Genomic DNA, 23,702 nt, shown 5'->3' with positions numbered 1-23,702 from the left:
GTGTGTGTGTGTGGTGTGTGTGTGTGTGTGTGTGTGTGTGTGTGTGTCAGAGGTCAAAGGTCAGGGTCTAGAGAGGTTGTGTTTCTGCTGAGGCTCCCATTGGGGCTGTAGAAGAGCATGCAAGAGATCAACTGCGACACACACACACACACACACAAGGTCACACAGAGGAACATGGCATTACAGTGATAACTAGAAGATCCACTCAGAGCGCACGTACCGTACCTCCACTGAGTTACCTTCAGTTGCTGCCGACTGACTGGTCTAAAGGCCTTCATGACATCATAAGGTAAAGATAGTAGCAACTTCAGAACTGTTGTTGTAGACTTTATGAGGTCAGCGGCTTTATGAGGTCAGCAAATGACAGTAAAACAGAACCAGATGAAAAGATCATCCTCTTCCTCCCTGAAACAAAAAAGGAAAAGTCTTTTTCAGTGTTTCTTCCTGTTTGATCTTTAGTTTTCATTGTTGTCTGTCCACCGATATGGAAGAGAGGAGACGAGCGCTGAAAAGGGGGACGGCAAGTGATAGGAAAACCGCTTCTGTCTTTGCCTCTCCTTCATGGACACATCCTAAGCGGGACTTGTCTCGCTTGGTTGAACAAGGCTAACTGCAGAGCTTTTGTGGAGGTGACGGCGGTGTGCCGCTTTGTGTACGTGTGTGTACGTGTGTGTGTGTGTGTGTGTGTGTGTGTGTGTGTGTGTGTGTGTGTGTGTGTGTGTGTGTGTGTGTGTGTGTGTGTGTGTGTGAAAGTGAGAGAGAGAGAGAGTGAGAGGACAGACATCACGGTCGTCTGTGTGTGTGTGTATAGCCATCTGGAGACATGTCCCTCCATCACAGTCCAATGACTCTCATAGTCTCACACAAATCAGAAGCACCTTCATGCGCAGACGCCAGAACAACTCGAGGTAACAGGAGCCAAATTTGCGTGGAATCGGACCGCCGTTCAAAGAAAAGCTGATTTGTTTGTGTATAAGATCTGGAACTGATGTAGAATCTCTTTTGTCTTTAACATTGCAAGCTGTTGATCTCTTTTCGGGTATTTTAAGAATAGAAGGTATTTTATGAAATCATAAAGCCCTTTATTTTTTTTTCTTGGTAAAACTCATAATTTTGACTGTAATCTTACTGTGACTGATGTTGACATAAAGTCATTCAGACTCAAATTTAAAATCCCTCCTTTTTCATTTGGTGGATTTAGTCTCTTATTAGTCTGGCAGAGGCATAAATATTTTTCTAAACGAACATTTGTAAAGAATGTAAAGTTAAAACAGTCATAGTGTGTCATTGAATTTACTGACTGGACTTCACCCGATTGTAGTCAGTCACTGCACTGAAACAATAACTCGATCAAATGGATAAATTTATCTTTTTTTTTTCCACTTTTCTCCCTTTTTTTTTGCATTATATGTACAAAGTGAATGTGTTTGGGTCAGACATAATTAACACACAGAGGTTTTAGTCCAGAAAACTATCCTGGTCCAGGTCTGGGAGCATGCGCTGGTGCTGTATGTCACCACATCCATCACTCTACAGGTCCATTTTGAGTTATGGATGGCAACCACCCAGGCAGAAAACCAGTCCATCCCCATTTCTCAAAAACCCCCCCCAAAAAAAACATGTATCTGCCACAGCCAGGTGAAACCTGGATGTTCCCTTGACCTTCTCCAGCCACTGGGGTCCTCTACACTGAGGCGCCTGTATACTGGATCATTTCCGGTACTAACCGCTCATTTGACACAAAATCATTCCAGCAGGACCCAACTGTAGTTTTGCCAAACACCTCCATGCAGTGACTTCATCACCTCATGACTTCTGACGGCAGAGTCCTAGAAGTCTTTAAAAGCCTGGATCTTAGTCTTGATCCAAGGCCATCACAAACCCAGGCACTTTCCTGACTCAGCTTCTTAAGTGCTGCAATCAGGGTACCTGACATCTGATTCTGCAAAGATCTCACCTCCTTCTACAAAATTAAGGTCAGCCAACCTGTCCTCACCAATAAAGGCACCTAAGCTGCTGGTTATCACAACTCGACCCAACACCCAGTCTATGCAAGCACCAAACAGCAGAGGAACCAGAACATGAATGAATGAAGCACTGACAGAAACATCTGATTCATGTCTGACTGTTTATAGCGGGAGTTTGACACGTCGTATTCTGTGTAAAGATGTGAGCTGATAAAACGTTGTTAGGTCGGAGGATTCCTGAATGTGTCTCCTACATCTGGTCTGTATATAAAGATGGAGACGGGTCGAAGAAAACAGCAGTACTTTGACAGTTTTACAGAGGTGAACTTTTTATTGGAAACTTGCTGGTTTGTGTCATCACAGCAAACCACAAATGACTTCAGTCTGACACAAGGTGCAAACACCAAATATACGTCAATTTTCACAGATATTTAAAAAAAACAGGTTCGAGAAGAAGATAAATAGTCAGAGGTTTATCATTCTTCATCATCATTCTTTGTCATTCATTCCTCATCCTGTGACAAAGGGTGGTTTTTTTTTTTTTTTTTTTTAATATTACTTTTCACATTGGCACTTTCTATCGCTGAGTCTCTCTGCTTTCGTTCAGGGCTCGTAACCCCTAACCCTGTCTGAGCGAACCCTATTGTGTCTGACACAGAGACCATGTCTCCACCACGGATGACTGAGCCGGAGCTTCTTTCTATGATGTCCAGTGTCATGGTGCCCAGCAACACAAAAAGAAAGAAATTCATATATATATATATATATATATATATATATATGTGTGTGTGTGTGTGTGTAGAGAAAGATAGATAGATAGATAGATACCTATAGATATATGTATATATACAGTGTTTCTAGAAAGTATTCCTAGCGCTTTACTTTTTCCACATTATGTTACAGCCTTATTTCAAAATGGATGAAATTCATTTTTTAACCGCAAAATTCCCCACACAATACCCCATAATGACACTGTGAAAAAAAGTTTTTTTGTTTTTTTTTAGATTTTTGCAAATTTATTAGAAATAAAAACTAAGAAATCGCGTGTACGTAAGTATTCACAGCCTTTGCTATGAAGTTCAAAACTGAGCTCAGGTGCCTCCTGTTCCCACTGATCATTCTTGAGATGTTTCTACTGCTTATCTGGAGTCCACCAGACTCAGTCCATCAACTCAGTTGATTGTACATGATTTGGAAAGACACACACCTGTCTACATATAAGGTCCCACAGTTGACAGTGCATGTTAGAGCACAAACCAAGCATGAAGTCAAAGGAATTGTCTGTAGACCTCTGAGACAGGATTGTCTCGAGGCACAAATCTGGGGAAGGGTACAGAATCATTTCTAATGCTTTGAATGTCCCAATGAGCACAGTGGCCTCCATCATCTGTAAATGGAAGACGTTTGGATCCACCAGGACTCTTCCTTCTTAGTCAGGGAGGCAACCAAGAACCCGATGGCCACTCTGTCAGAGCTCCAGCATTCCTCTATGGAGAACCTTCCAGAAGGACAACCATTTCTGCAGCAATCCACCAGTCAGGCCTGTATGCTAGAGTAGCCAGATGGAAGCCACTCATTAGTAAAAGGTACATGGCAGCCCACCTGGAGTTTACCAAAAGGCACCTGAAGGACTCTCAGACCATGAGAAACAAAAGTCTCTGGTCTGATGAGACAAAGATTGAACTCTTTGTCGTGAATGTCAGGCGTCATGTTTGGACGAAACCAGACACCATCCCTACAGTGAAGCATGGTGGTGGTAGCATCATGCTGTGGGCAGTGCTTAATTTGTAAAGTGGGAGGTCCCGGAGCACAGAGGATGGGTGGCTCCGGTGCAGGAAAAAAAAAGAAGGGCGGGGGCTTGCGAACAATGCTGTGCGTCACACTTAAAATAAACTGCACACCCACACAAACACGCACACACACCTTCACAAATGACACTAACACCCTGCCTTTTCCTCACAAATTACTACATTTATGTTTGCTGTCTCTGTACTTTTCTGCCACTTTTGCGCTCTTTTTCATACTTTTCCCTCGTTTCAAAAGTCACCGAACGCACTTTACCATAATATATGCAATATATAGCATACTGTTGGAGAGCACGGGTTCTTGGCTTGCTGTCAGTGTTGAAATTTTTCAGATTGAGGGCTTACATGAGAACTTACGGTAATGAAAATCAGCGGCGCACTAGTATGAAACGTCCGTGTTTTTCCTCTGCGTTATGACATCACAGGCTATGTTTACCGTAATACACCATATATCATTGGAAAGCCCTTGGTGTTAGCTTTACAATGCCCTTTGAATCATTCGGATTGGACAAACTATGGCGGAGTTACGGTAAAAAAAATACGCATATGGAAAATATGGCGTGGGCACCATCGCCGTAGATAAAGGGATAAATAGCTGGTGGAGCCAATGTCAGAGGTTCCGGAGCGCGCGTCCGAGGTTCTGGAGCGCACTCCGGCTTGCTCCCCCTCAAATTAAGTCCTGGCTGTGGGGATGTTTTTCAGCAGCAGGAAGTGGGAGACTAGTCAGGATTGAGGGAAAGATGAATGCAGCAATGTACAGAGACATCGTGGATGAAAACCTGCTCCAGAGCGCTCTTGACCTCAGACTGGGGCGACGGTTCATCTTTCAGCAGGACAATGACTCAAAGCACACAGATATCAAAGGAGTGGCTTCAGGACAACTCTGTGCATGTCCTTGAGTGACCCAGCCAGAGCCCAGACCTGAATCTGATTGAACATCTCTGGAGAGATCTGAAAATGGCTGTGCACCGACGCTCCCCATCCAACCTGATGGAGTTTGAGAGTGGCTGCAAAGAGGAATGGACAAAACTGCCAAAAGATGCGCCAAGCTTGTAGCATCATATTCAAGAAGACTTGAGACTTTTTTCATGTTGTTATTATGGGGTGTTGTGAGTAGAATATTGAGGAATAAAATGAAATTACTCTATTTTGGAATAAGGCTGTAAAATAACAAAATGTGGTAAAAGTGAAGTGCTGTGAATACTTTCCAGACGCACCGTATATAGATAGGTATCTACACCTATATATAGGTTTGTATACCTCTATACAGATCTATATATATGGGGGGGCTCAAAAAATGTACAGAAAAACCAATCAATATTATCAGACATTTTCTGCATGACCATGTGGCCGAAGCATGTAATTTTTCTCCCCAGTGCACAGTTTTTATTTCAGTCTTTCCTTTTTGATGTTTTAACCCTTTATCTTTTACACCACATGATCAGTGTAACCTCGTCATATGAAGTTTCCTAAGAAACAAATCATCCCTCTCCAGTTTTCTGGAAAACCACCTAGCAAATTCAAGTCTCCTTGCCATTTGCTGGGGAGTTAGTTCACTCTGAGACTGAATTTTGTGGAAAGAGATGCAAGTCAGCCCATAGGATGCGTTGCACAGAACTCAACGATTTTTGTTCTCTGAATTAGGGTCAACTGCTGCATTTTTCCTGGACTTTAATGTGTTGCAGAACAAACTTTAGGTTTCCTCAAATTAGAAAAGCACCATTATTTCCCAGTAAAACCATTTCCTGGTATTCATATTTCAGCGTACTTTTGGGTACATTTTTTGAGACACCCTATAGATGAGCTATCTATATAAAGATCTCTATATAGATCTGTATATATTTATATATGCAGGAAATAGAAATGTGATTAAAAATAAAAAATAGCAATTGAATAAATTACAATAAATTTTAGCAAATAAGATGAATAATGTGTGTGTGTGTGTGTGTGTGTGTGTGTGTGTGTGTGTGTGTGTGTGTGTGTGTGTGTGTGTGTGTGTGTGTGTGTGTGTGTGTGTGTGTGTGTGTGTGTGTGTGTGTGTGTGTGTGTGTGTGTATGTATGAAAAATGTAAATAAATAATAGATTAAAGGCCATAATAATATCAATAATATATGGAAAATAAATCATAATGAAAATGATAATGATAGGGCATAGAAATGATAGCATTATGACAGTAAAGGGGTGTAGCGCATTGAATTTAAAGGGGACATATTGTGCAAAATAATTTGTTGATCCATTGTTACATATGATATGTTAAGTATCCTCAAGCAAGAAACACTCCTGTTACACATATAATTTAGGCATGAAACCGCTTGTTTTAAACGTTAGTGACATTTGTCACACAAGTTTACTTCTAAACACTTGCTTGCTTTGTGAGACCACGTACTGGATCTTATTGGTGAGGCTGGTTTTTACTTCTGAGTTACTCATCAGGTGCGTCACCTGTGGCTGAATCCAGAGTAAGGAATTATGGGTAATCAAGGAGGAGGTTGAGGTTTATATCAAATATCAACAAATGTGTACAAATTCTAACATCATGTGGAGAGACGGAGAGATACAGGCTCACTGAAGGGAAAAAGCAACAGCTTCTGTCCGTTTAAAGGAACCACCGGGATGGATGTACTTGTATTAACAGCTGGTGTGCTTTGTCGGTTTGTTGAAAAGATGTAAATAATCCTCTGAACACCAAAACCTGCTGGTGGGTTTGAAATCACCAAAATTCTAACATTTTTCATAACCAGAAACTGTAAGAACAAGAATTGTGAGGTTTTCAAGTTTCAAGCAGTCCTTGAGCTAGACCTGGGCACCGGATGCTCCCATCAAGAAAAAATATCTAAACTTAAAATAGTGATAGTTCATCTGTTTACTTTTTGTGCATATCATTACAACATTTACCAAAAAGAAACCGTTTACTCTGTCTTGATTCTATTTAAAAAAAAAAAAAAAAAAAACTTCTATTCCTCAGCACAACTGTTATATGTTAACAGTTATGTGGTAAAAATTGAGTGAATCTTTAACAGAACTGCAGACTGGAGGATGGAGGAGCAAACAGAAGAACAGATATTGTCATGCGAGGATGTAGCAAAGAAAAAGAAGCAGTGAGACGAGTTCCAAATGTTTTTTTTTTTGTTCAATATTTGTAACGCTTGTGGGGCATGCAAAAAATACAGTGCTGTGCAAATGTTTTACGCACATTTAATGCATCACAAAAGCATTACAAATGATAGATGTTAATAAATACATTAAATGTGTGATGAATTTCAATTTTTATGATAATCAGTAGAAAATTGCTTTCTGTTTACATGAAAATTCAGTAAGGTATATCTTATATATTATATTCCAATTCTAAGGTAGAACTATGCCAGTATACTAAGGTATATCTAAATATCTAAAAAGGAAGCGTAAAATAGGAAAAGAGTAGAAAAGAGTAGAGCCACTTAGGTGCCTGGTCTTGAGAACCAGAGATGGTAGGTTAAAAAGCTTTTTTATCCCATGGGAACTCTCCCTACCCACCCAAGCAGCTCAAGAAAAAGGTATATATAATATAATAAATAATAAGACATAAGAAGGATAAGACATCACAGGAGAAGATTGTAGTATAGGTAATTAGTATGTAGACTAGTAGTAAAATCAAATATAGTTAGTAGGCTAAGCTGTAGAAGCAGAAGCTATGAGTGTGTGAGTACTGGTATCTATCTAAAGTAGCTCTGTTAGCAAAAGTATAATCATTATGCTATCAAATGGAAACCTAAGAACCTAGGTACTATACGAGGTCTCTTAGATAATAAACCGACCCTTTTATTTTTTTTTTAACTATATGGATTTGAATGACATGCGATTACACCAATCATGCTTGAACCCTCGTGCGCATGCGTGAGTTTTTTCACGCGTGTCGGTGACGTCATTTCCCTGTGGGCAGGCCTTGAGTGAGATGTGGTCCCGCCCTCTCGGCTGAATTCCTTTGTTTCACACGCTGCTCGAGACGGCGCGCGTTGCTTTATCAAAATTTTTTCTGGACCTGTGAGGAATATCCGAGTGGACACTATTCGAGAAATTAAGCTGGTTTTCTGTGAAAAGTTTAACGGCTGATGAGAGATTATGGGGTGTTTCTGTCGGTGTAAGGACTTCCCACGGAGCGGGACGTCCTGCAGCGCTTCCAGGCGCTGTCGTCGGCCTGTTTCGAGCTGAAAACATCCTAATTTAAGGCTTAATTCACCCAGGACATCGTGAGAGAACAGAGAAGATTCAGAAGAGGCCGGCATGAGGAATTTATGCGGACATTCCACTGTTTAAGGACATTTTTTTAATGAAAGACGTACGCGCAAATTCGCCGAGTCGTTTCCGTGACGACTCGGCAAATCTGTGTGCGCCGCAACAGGAAAAACACCTCCGTGTTGAAAACCATTTGTAGAATTCAGGCAGCTTTTAATGGCTTTCAACAAGTGAGTAACTGAGAAATTGTTTAACAGCTTGGGCATGTTCCAACTTCCCTGTTAAGATTTCCAACGGAGGTGTTTTTCCTGCCGCGACCCCCCGCGGTCGGGTCCAGCCCGACATGCGACTCTGCCCGCACGTTCTTTCATTACAAAATGACCGTTAACAATGGAATGTCCGAATAAACTCCTCATGCCGACTTCTTCTGAAAGTTCTCTGTTCTCTGACGACTTACTGCATCAACAGAGCCTGAAATGTGGAAGTTTTCAACTTGAAACGGCGAGACGCTGCCGCCTCGAAGCGCAGATCGCCGTCAGGCACCGTGGACCGTCCTTAAAGCGACACTACCAGACCAAAATCTCTCATCAGCCGTTAAAATTTTTACCGAAAACCAGCTGAATTTATTGAATGGTGTCCACTCAGTTGTGCCTTACAGTTTTGAAAAAATTTTTATCAAACAAAGCAACAGTCTCTGAGCCATTCCTAAACAATGAAAAAAATCGACGAGCGGGTGGACGACTCCTCACTCAAAGACTGCCCACAGGCGAATGACGTAACCGACAGGCGTGAAAAAACTCTCGCATGCCCACGAGGGTTCAAGCATGTCTGATGTAATCACACGTGATTCAAATCCATATGGTTTTTGAAAAAATAATAAGGTCGGATACTTTTCTAATAGACCTCGTATGTTGATATCTTTAAAGGAACACATAAACTGATGAATCATTCATATCTACACCATGTAAAATAGAATTGTAAATGGCGAAAATAAGCTAGTTGTAGTAGAAGAGCTAAATTAGCCATGAATAAACCAACCGTACCCAGCAAGCTAACACGATAAACAAAAAGGTAATTAGTGTATAAAGTACAATAGCATAGTTAAACCTTCAGTAACGGTATTAACAAATACATATAAAATAAATGTGGGCAAAAGTATGAATTAATGTGGATTATCAAACACAAAAGAACCAACTATTTTGTAAGCTATGATGAACGTTGCTAAGGCCGGCTAGATAAGCTAACGTTAGCTGTTAGGTATAAATAATTGTACCCCACTCCTCCAATATTTACTTAAATATAATAATATTAAAAAGGGGGGAACAAGAAAAAGTAAAGCATGTAGAAATGTATATGGAGACATAAGTACATATATTTGCGGCAGCCGTTTTAATCACCAAACCTGCAGCTGCCAGCATTACACATCTTGCTGTTTCTTCTTCATGTAATCTTTTAGTATATAAGTCACACCAGAGTATAAATGACAGGTCCTCAAAAACTATTTTAAGGATAACGTGACTTAAAGTATGAGTAATTGTCTTTTACAATCATTTTAATATTGCATGATCATTTGCAACTGTGTTTTGTGTGATATTCATTCACTTTTGTTGGAACTTATTTTGTGTTGACATCCCAATTAAAGGGGGGGGGGGGGGGGGCTGGGGGAGGGGCATCAAAGCCTACTTTTATTATAACTCTGGGATGCTTAATACTTTTGCACAGTACTGCATGTATTGAGTTATCTCTGCCTGTCCTGATTGTGCCGTTTCCACAGAGGTGCAGAACTTGCAGGTGGACTAAAAAATGGAAGGGGGGGGGCACCTCAAAAATGTTTAATATTGACCCCTTTAAAGTTTTCTTAGTGTTTTTCAACTGTGCTCTAACAAAACCAGAGGAGGAGGATCATGTGAGTTATTGTGATGGGTTGTAAAGCTACATGTAGATGGAATGATTTCTACCGGTATGCATGATAAGAAACCAGTTCTATCATTAAAAACAAATCCAGCACAAAAGCTGATGATTTACACACAATCTGATAATCATCTCCGCTCTCCTTCTTTTTTCTTTCCTTTTCATTTAAAACAGATATTTGTTTCAAAAATTGGGTTTACCCCTTTTTTGTCCCTTGATAAGTGGTTCTGTCTGAGGGGGTTGTCGGGTCGAATCACAGGATTGGAGGGTGGCGAGTGCTATGCCTTCTGGGTAAGAAAGTAGAGGAGCGGGAGCTGGAGGTCGGGGTTGTTTGGGGTCAGGGGTTAACGTAGGTGACGGGGTAATGTGAGAAGACACAATGATGGGTTTGGTTTGTCTGCGGCTTGGATTCAGAAATCATTTATTCTGCAAACACTGGGCCAAAGTGAAACATGCACGTGGAGGAGGGTTTTTATGTGATTGTTTGCTGAATGCTGGTTAGCTGAGCTGCTGGAGCTGTGGGCGGGGGTGGGGGGGGGGGGGGGGGGCTGCCCGTTAACTTTACTGCTGCAAGGATCGTAAATCTTCTACTTCCTGCTCTGTTCTGTTTTGACACACCAGCCGAGAGCTTGGTAATCTGGATCGAACCAAAACATTTCCAAAGTCACAGTCCAGAAACAGCCCGAGAAGGCTGATAATGTTTTTCATGACTCTGTGTGAAGTTGAAGATCAGACATGGGATCACCTGGAGGTGGAAGAAGTGGAAGAACCTGAATGTTTCTTGGACACACAAATGGACATCGAGGAGAGGTTTGGAACTTGAAGACAATCTAAATGTGATTAACAAAAGGAAGATAAAATGTGAGGTGGAAAGGAGCTTATTGAACTCGTGCTAAAGTTTAATTCATAAATAATTGGCAAAGCTTCTGGGGAAAACCTGGTCTTGTTAGGAGAGACTGCATCCATCCCACTTTGGATGGAGCAGCTCTCATTTCTAGATATCTGGCCAGTTTTCTTAAATCCTCCAAACCGTGACTATCCAAGGTTGGGACCAGGAAGCAGAGTTGTAGTCTTACACACCTCTCTGCAGCTTCTCTCCCCCTGCCATCCCCTCATTACCCCATCCCCGTAGAGACGGTGCCTGCTCCCAGACCACCAATAACCAGCAAAAATCTATTTAAGCATAAAAATTCAAAAAGAAAAAATAATATAGCACCTTCAACTGCACCACAGACTAAAACAGTTAAATGTGGTTTATTAAACATTAGGTCTCTCTCTTCTAAGTCCCTGTTAGTAAATGATATAATAATTGATCAACATATTGATTTATTCTGCCTTACAGAAACCTGGTTACAGCAGGATGAATATGTTAGTTTAAATGAGTCAACACCCCGAGTCACACTAACTGTCAGAACGCTCGTAGCATGGGCCGAGGCGGAGGATTAGCAGCAATCTTCCACTCCAGCTTATTAATTAATCAAAAACCCAGACAGAGCTTTAATTCATTTGAAAGCTTGTCTCTTAGTCTTGTCCATCCAAATTGGAAGTCCCAAAAAACAGTTTTATTTGTTGTTATCTATCATCCACCTGGTTGTTACTGTGAGTTTCTCTGTGAATTTTCGGACCTTTTGTCTGACTTAGTGCTTAGCTCAGATAAGATAATTATAGTGGGCGATTTTAACATCCACACAGATGCTGAGAATGACAGCCTCAACACTGCATTTAATCTATTGTTAGACTCGATTGGCTTTGCTCAAAATGTAAATGAGTCCACCCACCACTTTAATCATACCTTAGATCTTGTTCTGACTTATGGTATGGAAATTGAAGACTTAACAGTATTCCCTGAAAACCCCCTTCTGTCTGATCATTTCTTAATAACATTTACATTTACTCTGATGGACTACCCAGCAGTGGGGAATAAGTTTCATTACAGTAGAAGTCTTTCAGAAAGCACTGTAACTAGGTTTAAGGATATGATTTCTTCTTTATGTTCTCCAATGCCATATACCAACACAGGGCAGAGTAGCTACCTAAACTCGTCAATAGTTTTATATCTATTATGTGCCGACGCGGGTTGAGGAGCGGACCTGCGTCTGACTGAACCCAGCACTAAATAACCAGAAAGCGGTTCCAAAAACAAAACAATTTTATTTCCCCCTCTTGTGCAATACTCGGTGTACAACATAAAAGTGCGTTTGTCTGGCGGAGTGAAGGACGGCGCGCTCTCCAGTGCCCAAAGGGATCGAAGCCCGGCGCTTCTGGACTTACATTCACCGCCAAACACCCCCCAGGTGGACACGACAAACTGACTCTGTGAAGGATAGAAGAGGTGAGGTAAGTCAACAGCTACAACTAATATCCTTCAAAGGCACACACTATCAGCAACACATTCAGGTCTGAATTTAAGCTTTATGTAAATGAGCAGCTTCTCACAACAGGTGGAGGATCATCAGTCCGCACGCCGCGGCCGTGAGAAGCGAGCTGCACAATTCTCATCAATGTTCAAATATACTGCGTAACAAAATACCAAATTACTATTAACACTTATTTAGACAATCACCTCTGATGTGTGCTGATAGCATGTGTCCCTCACCCGTCCTCCTTCACAGGCACGATGTGTCAAACCCAGGCGCGGTCCTCAGCGTCTCACAAACGAACGTCACAAGGTCGAGTTCCCGGCAATTCTGCTCGAATCACTCATGGCTTAAATGCAGAACGCCATCTCATTATCTGCTTCAGCTGAAAGTCTTTAAGGTTGCACGTGAGCATCATCCACAGGTGCTGCAAATTATGCTGATGAGGGTGAAGGACTCTTCTGCCAGCACCTTCTCCACAGACAAAAAAACAGTTTGCATACCACCTGGAGAGCAAAGAAAAGAAAACAACACCAAAATGTCCAGCCAAACCCCAAACACACAACAATATCCTCATTGAGGACAACTTTGGATGCTGTAGCTCCTCTGAAAAAGAGAGCCTTAAATCAGAAGTGCCTGACTCCGTGGTATAACTCACAAACTCTCAGCTTAAAGAAGATAACCCGTAAGTTGGAGAGTAAATGGCGTCTCACTAATTTAGAAGATCTTCACTTAGCCTGGAAAAAGAGTCTGTTGCTCTATAAAAAAGCCCTCTGTAAAGCTAGGACATCTTACTACTCATCACTAATTGAAGAAAATAAGAACAACCCCAGGTTTCTTTTCAGTACTGTAGCCAGGCTGACAAAGAGTCAGGGCTCTATTGAGCCGAGTATTCCTTTAACTTTAACTAGTAATGACTTCATGACTTTCTTTGCTAATAAAATTTTAACTATTAGAGAAAAAATTACTCATAACCATCCCAAAGACATATCCTTCTCTTTGGCTGCTTTCAGTGATGCCGGTATTTGGTTAGACTCTTTCTCTCTGATTGTTCTGTCTGAGTTATTTTCATTAGTTACTTCCTCCAAACCATCAACATGTCTATTAGACCCCATTCCTACCAGGCTGCTCAAGGAAGCCCTACCATTAATTAATGCTTCGATCTTAAATATGATCAATCTGTCTTTATTAGTTGGCTATGTACCACAGGCTTTTAAGGTGGCAGTAATTAAACCATTACTTAAAAAGCCATCACTTGACCCAGCTATCGTAGCTAATTATAGGCCAATCTCCAACCTTCCTTTTCTCTCAAAAATTCTTGAAAGGGTAGTTGTAAAACAGCTAACTGATCATCTGCAGAGGAATGGTCTATTTGAAGAGTTTCAGTCAGGGTTTAGAATTCATCATAGTACAGAAATAGCATTAGTGAAGGTTACAAATGATCTTCTTATGGTCTCAGACAGTGGACTCATCTCTGTGCTTGTTCTGTTAGACCTCAGTGCTGCTTTTGATACTGTTGACCATAACATTTTATTACAGAGATTAGAGCATACCATAGATATTAAAGGCACTGCGCTGCGGTGGTTTGAATCATATTTATCTAATAGATTACAATTTGTTCATGTAAATGGGGAATCTTCTTCACAGACTAAGTTTAATTATGGAGTTCCACAAGGTTCTGTGGTAGGACCAATTTTATTCACTTTATACATGCTTCCCTTAGGCAGTATTATTAGACAGCATTGCTTAAATTTTCATTGTTACGCAGATGATACCCAGCTTTATCTATCCATGAAGCCAGAGGACACACACCAATTAGCTAAACTGCAGGATTGTCTTACAGACATAAAGACATGGATGACCTCTAATTTCCTGCTTTTAACCTCAGATAAAACCGAAGTTATTATACTTGGCCCCACAAATCTTAGAAACATGGTGTCTAACCAGATCCTTACTCTGGATGGCATTACCCTGACCTCTAGTAATACTGTGAGAAATCTTGGAGTCATTTTTGATCAGGATATGTCATTCAATGCGCATATTAAACAAATATGTAGGACTGCTTTTTTGCATTTGTGCAATATCTCTAAAATTAGAAAGGTCTTGTCTCAGAGTGATGCTGAAAAACTAATTCATGCATTTATTTTCTCTAGGCTGGACTATTGTAATTCATTATTATCAGGTTGTCCTAAAAGTTGCCTGAAAAGCCTTCAGTTAATTCAAAATGCTGCAGCTAGAGTACTGACAGGGACTAGAAGGGGAGAGCATATCTCACCCATATTGGCCTCTCTTCATTGTCTTCCTGTTAATTCTAGAATAGAATTTAAAATTCTTCTTCTTACTTATAAGGTTTTGAATAATCAGGTCCCATCTTATCTTAGGGACCTCGTAGTACCATATCACCCCAATAGAGCGCTTCGCTCTCAGACTGCAGGCTTACTTGTAGTTCCTAGGGTTTGTAAGAGTAGAATGGGAGGCAGAGCCTTCAGCTTTCAGGCTCCTCTCCTGTGGAACCAGTTCCCAATTCAGATCAGGGAGACAGACACCCTCTCTACTTTTAAGATTAGGCTTAAAACTTTCCTTTTTGCTAAAGCTTATAGTTAGGGCTGGATCAGGTGACCCTGAGCCATCCCTTAGTTATGCTGCTATAGACTTAGACTGCTGGGGGGTTCCCATGATGCACTGAGTGTTTCTTTCTCTTTTTGCTCTGTATGCACCACTCTGCATTTAATCATTAGTGATTGATCTCTGCTCCCCTCCACAGCATGTCTTTTTCCTGGTTCTCTCCCTCAGCCCCAACCAGTCCCAGCAGAAGACTTCCCCTCCCTGAGCCTGGTTCTGCTGGAGGTTTCTTCCTGTTAAAAGGGAGTTTTTCCTTCCCACTGTTGCCAAGTGCTTGTTCACAGGGGGTCGTTTTGACCGTTGGGGTTTTTCCGTAATTATTGTATGGCCTTGCCTTACAATATAAAGCGCCTTGGGGCAACTGTTTGTTGTGATTTGGCGCTATATAAATAAAATTGATTTGATTTGATTTAATTAAAACTGCCCAAATGCAACTAAAGACTAGGATCATCTGTATTTGGTGCAGTATCTGAAAAAAACGGTCTAGGTTCATGCTAAAAAAAAAAAAGAAAGAAGAAAGGATGGTACAAAAGAGTATTTTTGTTGGAATAAGTCTGTTAGTCTGCACCTTCTTTGCAGCCAGACATCCATCCATCCATCCATCCATCCGTTTGAAGCCTCCTGATTGCATTGTGCTGTACTGCCCCCATGTGGTCAAGATCTGAAGTGCACAAACAAAAAGTCAGCAGGAATATTAGTTCTGGGGTGGTGGTGAGTGTCTCCTTCAAGCAGAGGCCTGATAGTTTGAGGGTCAGTAAAGTATTTCAGGTGTTTCTTCAGGCTGCAGTCAGATGTTGCACCTGGAATGTGTTGGAACTGTTCTCCCAGTTTGGGGGGTCACAGCCCAGAAACCTCCTATTACCAGTGGGACCACTGTGGCTTTTTCCTTCCACATCTTATCTTCTTCCATCTTTTTTCCTTCTTCTGCTTTTACTTGAAATTTCCACATCTACTACAACTGTCTGTTTGTGTGGCTCTTACAGTGAAACCAGGATCCAGCTCCTCCTGGTCCTCGACTTTTTACAAAGTCATGGGCAAAAGAAATGAAAGTTGATGGGTCTAAACCATGCGACTTTTCTTTTATAGCATGGCCTCCTCGTGTTGTTTCTACTGACCTCATCAATGTTAATGTTTTATTTTCGTCATGTGTTTGTTTTTAAAATGACTGTTTTCTCTATGTGGGAAAGTCCATTTACATTCTATTCTGAGTCAGCTGTTTGTTTTAGTTTGGTGGAGCACTACGGATGACAGATGGTTTTCTTTGCTTTTTCCATTTTCCTGATTATTTATTTTTTTAATTGTACTTTTTAAGAGAGTTTTGAACCATCTCACCATGTTATTAAAAAGTGACATGACAGTGTGAACTAAAGTTGTACTTGATAAAACATCACCATTGAGCCATTATTTTCTGGATTTACTAAATTCTTTATTTACACTCAACAAAAATATAAACGCAACACTTTTGGTTTTGCTCCCATTTTGTATGAGATGAACTCAAAGATCTAAAACTTTTTCCACATACACAATATCACCATTTCCCTCAAATATTGTTCACAAACCAGTCTAAATCTGTGATAGTGAGCACTTCTCCTTTGCTGAGATAATCCATCCCACCTCACAGGTGTGCCATATCAAGATGCTGATTAGACACCATGATTAGTGCACAGGTGTGCCTTAGACTGCCCACAATAAAAGGCCACTCTGAAAGGTGCAGTTTTATCACACAGCACAATGCCACAGATGTCACAAGATTTGAGGGAGCGTGCAGTTGGCATGCTGACAGCAGGAATGTCAACCAGAGCTGTTGCTCGTGTATTGAATGTTCATTTCTCTACCATAAGCCGTCTCCAAAGGCGTTTCAGAGAATTTGGCAGTACATCCAACCAGCCTCACAACCGCAGACCACGTGTAACCACACCAGCCCAGGACCTCCACATCCAGCATGTTGACCTCCAAGATCGTCTGAGACCAGCCACTCGGACAGCTGCTGAAACAATCGGTTTGCATAACCAAAGAATTTCTGCACAAACTGTCAGAAACCGTCTCAGGGAAGCTCATCTGCATGCTCGTCGTCCTCATCGGGGTCTCGACCTGACTCCAGTTCGTCGTCGTAACCGACTTGAGTGGGCAAATGCTCACGTTCGCTGGTGTTTGGCACGTTGGAGAGGTGTTCTCTTCACGGATGAATCCCGGTTCACACTGTCCAGGGCAGATGGCAGACAGTGTGTGTGGCGTCATGTGGGTGAGCGGTTTTCTGATGTCAATGTTGTGGATCGAGTGGCCCATGATGGCGGTGGGGTTATGGTATGGGCAGGCATCTGTTATGGACGAAGAACACAGGTGCATTTTATTGATGGCATTTTGAATGCACAGAGATACCGTGACGAGATCCTGAGGCCCATTGTTGTGCCATACATCCAAGAACATCACCTCATGTTGCAGCAGGATAATGCACGGCCCCATGTTGCAAGGATCTGTACACAATTCTTGGAAGCTGAAAATGTCCCAGTTCTTGCATGGCCGGCATACTCACCGGACATGTCACCCATTGAGCATGTTTGGGATGCTCTGGACCGGCGTATACGACAGCGTGTACCAGTTCCTGCCAATATCCAGCAACTTCACACAGCCATTTAAGAGGAGTGGACCAACATTCCACAGGCCACAATTGACAACCTGATCAACTCAGATTTAGACTGGTTTGTGAACAATATTTGAGGGAAATGGTGATATTGTGTATGTGGAAAAAGTTTTAGATCTTTGAGTTCATCTCATACAAAATGGGAGCAAAACCAAAAGTGCTGCGTTTATATTTTTGTTGAGCGTACTTTCCCAAATAGGTGACAGGAGGCAGTATTTACACATGCTGACCACTAGATGGCAGCAGAGTTATGTATGTGTGGTTCACAGCTTGCACACAGTCGAAAGACATTAAAACGTAACAGTTATTCTTGAAACGTAATGTTTTTTTAACTGCTTTAAAATCTGAATATTACAACCTCATACTATAACTGATCTAATACAGGGGTGTCAAACTGGTAGCTGGGGGGCTGGATGAGGCTTTTTGTTTGCTCAGTTTTTTTTTCTTTTTTTTTATCTTTTTTTTTTAATCAGTGTAATTTTGGTTGGAATTTATTCAGCACATAAGAAAACATATTAATTCCTTTTTTGTATTCTTACACACTGAATCCATTTCAAAGACAATTACACTGATTAAACAAGTTGTAAAAAATGAGCTCAACATAATATCTGTTTTTATCATAAAAAGCGCAATATTTTTATATATCTGCCCTCCTAATTGTATGCATATATGTGTCACCAGATTGCTCTTCTTTGTGTCTCCATGTACAAAATAATTCAGAATTGTGTGAGCAGATTTTCACTAAATTTGGCAGAAATATCATTTGTGTGATTGTCTGCAGACAATTAGCCTTTGGAGCACATCTGTTAAGGTCAAGGTTTCTAAAATATTGTCCAAAAAACACATTTTCAATGATGTCTATAACCAACAAAGGTGAAGAGACAAAATGAAGCTTACACTCATTAGTCGGTCATTTGCAATCAGATGTTATGAGTGATATAACACAGTTTCATGAAATAATGTCGGAATTGTATGAAAATGGCATTTTCTGAAATATCTTCCCATCAGCAGAGCCAGACAGATGATTCAAAATGTAAAAAAAGGGATCAGCCAATCATTTCTCCTTACGTGGTGTAAGTGATCTCATGATGATGTCACTAAATCATCATAAAATGACATCGTTATGGCCTGAGGAAGGTGCATCACCCTCTTAGATGCCTTCCCTCCATTTCTTTATATTGCACAGCACAGGTATATACCTCTAATTAAAAAAAAAGTCATGTTTTCTGTGCAGTTAATCTGATTTTGTTTTAATGAAGATATCTTTAAAAAAAAAATGAAGGTATTGTAATGAAATTTTGGTGCATAGGGAGGCTCTGGGTTAGGGAAAAGATGATTAGATTTTGATATTGATGCTAATCTAGGGTCAGTTTTCAGTTTTTATTTCTGTTGGCACGTCAAAGGTCAGTCACTGGTTTGATTGTCCTTCAACCAGAAGATCAGGGGATCAGATCCCAGTTGCAGGATTAGCTCATCATCTCACTCAAAACAGCTTGAACGTGGAGGCTGGTGTGGTATTCTGGTCTCATCACCATAGTGATGCAACATCCCACAACGGAGTGCATGCCCCTCAAGGAAAAAAAATACCCTCTATAATACCTGCTGTTGATTTCCATATTATTTGTACTTTGGTGAAGTACTGCTTCATACAGACAGTTAAGTTAATCAGAGGCCTGCAGGCTGTTGGCAGAGGTTCTAATCTTACATCTCCCTCACCCACCAGGCAGTCTATAATCTCGCCAACGTCGCCTGTAAGTGCCACGGAGTCTCTGGTTCCTGCAGCTTGAAGACCTGTTGGCTCCAGCTGGCCGACTTCAGGCGCGTCGGAGAGTTTCTGAAGGAGAAATACGACAGCGCGGCCGCCATGCGCATTGGACGCAAGGTATAGAACTCAAAAGCTTCTCTCCTTCCTGCAGTGTGCATGAAAACCCACCTCAGAGGTTCCAACTCTCTGCTTTTGTCCCATCAGGGAAAGCTGGAGCTGGTTGACAAGCGCTTTAACACCCCGACCCCGGAGGACCTGGTCTACATCGACCCCAGCCCCGACTACTGCCTCCGGAACGAGACCACGGGCTCTGTGGGGACACAGGGCCGCCTCTGCAACAAAACCTCAGAGGGCATGGACGGCTGCGAGCTGATGTGCTGCGGCAGAGGATACGATCAGTTCAAGACCTACAAGCACGAACGCTGCCACTGCAAGTTCCACTGGTGCTGCTACGTCAAGTGCAAACGCTGCACGACGCTTGTGGACCAGTTTGTGTGCAAATAGAGAGAGTTGATGGACGGACAGACGGGGACAGGGGGATACAGGCGAAGGAGGGCTGACGTGATCTGAAGGAAGAAATGGATGAAGGATGCGGGGAAGAGGATTTTAACTTCCATCTTTCTGACAGAGCTGTCACCATTTTTCCTTCTCTCCTGCGCTGGCGGAATATAAACAGCTCTCTTGTAGAATGATGGATGGACACATAAGGAAGAGGAATGGAAGGTCTTCCTCCCTGTGCAAAACCTTGATCGCAACCTTGGAGGCGAGAAGGACGGAACAAAAAGCACACGGACCAAACAGGACACGAGGATAAAGAGATACGGAGGGAAAATAAACATAAATAAATAAACATAAGGATGCTGTTATTTAAAGAGACGTGTGTGATGAATGCATGAACCTGTAACACCCTGTCTGTGTGTTTGGGAGTCCTCCAAATCACTGCAGCCACGTGGAGTTTGGAACCATTTAAACGTGTCCATTTCGTGCAGCTTTGGACCTTTAACTCTGGACTGTTGCAAGAGCAGCAGTCACTCATCAAAGAGGAACACAGTGATTCAGTGAACGTTTCATCATTCAGTGGTCATTTGCGTTCATGGTGGAACTCGAGTTGCAACCCAAACGTGGTCCGTTGGACTGGTTAAACTGTCTTGATTTTGCAGAACTATGTCCCGTCCACTCATCTTAATCCGGTAAAATTTATGGCTTCGACATGTTGCTGAACTACAACAAGGGGTCATTTTATTTGGCTCAAAGGGCAAAACAGGAAAATCTGCACAACTCCATTATATTTTAAGGGTCAAAGGTCATGTGTATTGCTAGTACACTGCTGACCCCAGCAGTTTCATTCATTTGCTTCACTATGTTTCAACACCAGGGGGCGAAACACCAAGTTCATTACTGGTTTGGAAACAGGTGGTGAAGTAATGAGGCCTCATTTAGTACAGCAGGTGAAGTCTTCCTTTTTTAAATATGGATTCCGGAACAATGTGCAAAGGTTTCAAAGGTTACAGGGTCCAGGAGGGTGTCTTTGATAAACCGGAATATTCAGTCGTTGTGCAGTGTCTCAACCGTGGCAGAATTCCCAACATTTCTTTTTTGTCCATCACAACCTTTGACATGCTTTCTTTATTTCACAGGGAGTTTTTCAATAAGTGCCACGGTTGTGCTGAAGTTATACTACGGTTCTGTTTACACACATCACATGGTCCAAGCCCGGTGCCTAACGTCATGAAACTGTTCACTCGATCACATTTATGGGAAACAGTGATCTTCACACGCCAGTCACAACTCTGGAATGCAGATCTGTCAAAAGCAAAAACGTGACTTAACTTGTCAGTGACACGGACATGATGGCGGGCACACCAAAAAGCACACAATGTGTCCAGCAGGTGGCAGATGTGAGTTTAACCACAGCTTTTAGTAAGTAAGTCCTTTCGGCTGCTCCCTTGTTTGCACTTGGGGTCACCACAGCAGATCCAAGGTGGATATACATGTTGAATTGGCACAGGTTTGATGTCAGATGCCCTTTCTGAGGCAACTCCACATTACATGGAGAAATGTGGCAGGGGTGGGGTTTGAACCACGAACCTTCCGCACTGAAACCAAGTGCACTAACCACTTGGTTACCACCCCTATTTTCCATAATCCCTACAACTGTTCAGCAAGTGGTAGACATGTCTATGGACTATTACATAGGCAAATAAAGTTTTTATCCATTGGGGAATCAAAGCGAACCACGATGTACCATATATTCCAGATTATATGTTGGTCGTGTTAGTTCCATCTGTCCAGGAATGAATTCTGATGCAGGGGAAAAATGTGTATAAGTTGTATCTTTATAAGTGGCATTAATTTTTAAACATGGTGCTACTGCTTCAGGCAACAAGAAGCAAAATTTATTTAATTAGCATATTATTTATTTATAACCATATTAGCAAGCAGAAGCTAATTACTTTCATTGTACTAGTCACAAAGAATTCAAGAGTAAACTAAATTTTGCCACTGAAGAGATTGAATCGTGCACATTTACCTCACTAAATGTAAGTAAACTTTTTAAATTAAATATCCATTGCAAAAACATTAGCCTTAGCTTAGCCTAGTTGTCTGCCGTGCTAACCTCAGGGTGTCCCTCAAAGTGGAGTGCCAAATTGTATGAAGGTTATTCCATCTTTTTTATTCAAGTGCATATGAAGGTTGTTCCCATTGTTATTCAAGAGCATGGTCTTTCAGTTTGATAGCATGATATATTAATTTTGCTTGTTCTTTCACAGCACGTCCTCCTTGTTTGATGGCTCTTGGCATCCATAATGATATATTACCACCACCATCTTCAGTCCTGGATTGTGTAGACAGTGCCATCTTGTGGATATACAAAAAACGCATTCAAAAATGTGACAGTGGAGAATACAGTAATCACTCTTAGTGTGTGGTATTTAGTCTTGTGCAAGATGAAAGCATTTATTATTTTTAAGTTATTGTCTCTTCACATTAGAGTAAGAGTTGATTTAATTATGGGTAAAAGCAGAGGTGGGCACAGTTCCGCTAATCCGATAAGTATCAAAGCTAACATTTTCGTTAGCGGATTAGCTTTTCAGATAACTTTGAAAACCATCAGCAGACCAATTAGCTTCCGATAAATTTAGTTCCGATAACTTTTAGACTGCTCACATATTTTTGCAGGCATAGTTAATAAAGCTTAACAGTTAAAAACATTTGTAAAGTCTGAAATCATAGATTTTACTTCCTGTCTGTTACATGTTTGTAGCAGACAGACAGCTATGAGCTGGCTGCCACAGAGAAAAGACAAGAGAGAGGAAAAAAAAAAATTTTTTTCCACACCAAACAGACTTGCAGGCATATCACACAAGTCATGCACATGCAGACAGTTTTGACTTATGGTTAAAATTTAAACAAATTAATTCCGGACAAGTTATTGAAATTACCGTCACCTCTGTTATTTTACAAAGTGAAAATATCAGCTATATGTTTTAGTTTTAAAGTAAAGCACTAATTTTAAAGGTTTTAGCATTTAAAGACACATGCTGCAATGCATTATGGGAAAAATAGTTTCCTGACTGTAACGTGGTGGGTTTTACAAATAAATCTGTATTTGTAAATATGTCATTTTTTTCATTTGTACAAAAAAAGGCAATTAGAAAAAAATACTGAAAGTTATCGGTTTAGCTTTTAGCTGTAAGTTCCGCAAAATTTTTTTTTAGGTGTTTATCAGTTCAGCTTTGTAAAAGCTAACTTTTCAGTTAGCGGATTAACGGTTATTGAAGCTAACTTTTTGGTTAGCCATGTCCACCACTGGGTAAAAGAAAGACAGATGTTTCTAATAATTTTCTGGAAAATTTCAGGAAAACCTTAATTTGATTAAATAAAAACTTAGGGTTGGTGAATAATTTAGGAGCAGTATTTCATAGTGTTTACTGAGATCTTAAAAAAAAAAAAGATAAAAAAGTGACCTTCGTCCATTAACAGACATACTGGTTAAACCCTCAGTGTTTTGTGGTGCCGACTGGCAACTCTGACACCTATTTAAACACCCAGTTAACTCGATTTTAGCCAAAACATTTCTTTTTTTGTGGTTTTTCTCACATGGTGCCATCTTATTATAAAAAAATTATTAGAATCGATTTCTGACTTTGTGGTGTAATTTTTATGTTTCCATTAAGGGTGCTCACGAAAAAATTTTTTTCTTTTTTGTTTTGCTTTAAGTGGGTCAAAACCAGTGTTTAATCAATCTTTTACAGTTATGTTGGTTTCGTGTAAAACGCCCTCAAAGTCTGCATCTTAGAAGCAAGCCTGCAATAAGCTGATTGTCACTCTGATATACTTCATTTTAAGATACTTACTCGTATGTCACAGAAGTTCATATATTTGAACTCTTGGTTTCCCAGAGACTCACTCAGTTAGCC

General features: G+C 41.0%; 1 protein-coding gene across 1 annotated transcript in view; it reads left to right on the top strand.

Annotated features, from left to right (window-relative positions):
* The window catches only part of wnt5b (wingless-type MMTV integration site family, member 5b), a 39,806-nt gene extending 17,383 nt beyond the window's left edge, over window positions 1-22,423 (top strand). Inside the window, 2 exon segments of the mRNA XM_034163657.1 lie at window positions 19,240-19,398; window positions 19,486-22,423. Coding sequence (XP_034019548.1) covers window positions 19,240-19,398; window positions 19,486-19,785 — 459 coding nt within the window. The 3' untranslated portion in view covers window positions 19,786-22,423.
* Window positions 22,424-23,702: the final 1,279 nt, after the last annotated feature.

This window comes from Thalassophryne amazonica, chromosome 22, assembly GCF_902500255.1.
Source record: "Thalassophryne amazonica chromosome 22, fThaAma1.1, whole genome shotgun sequence".
NCBI classification, from domain to species: Eukaryota; Metazoa; Chordata; class Actinopteri; order Batrachoidiformes; family Batrachoididae; genus Thalassophryne; species Thalassophryne amazonica.
Note: the sequence above shows the minus strand (reverse complement) of the source record. Positions and strands in the feature narration are given on the sequence as shown.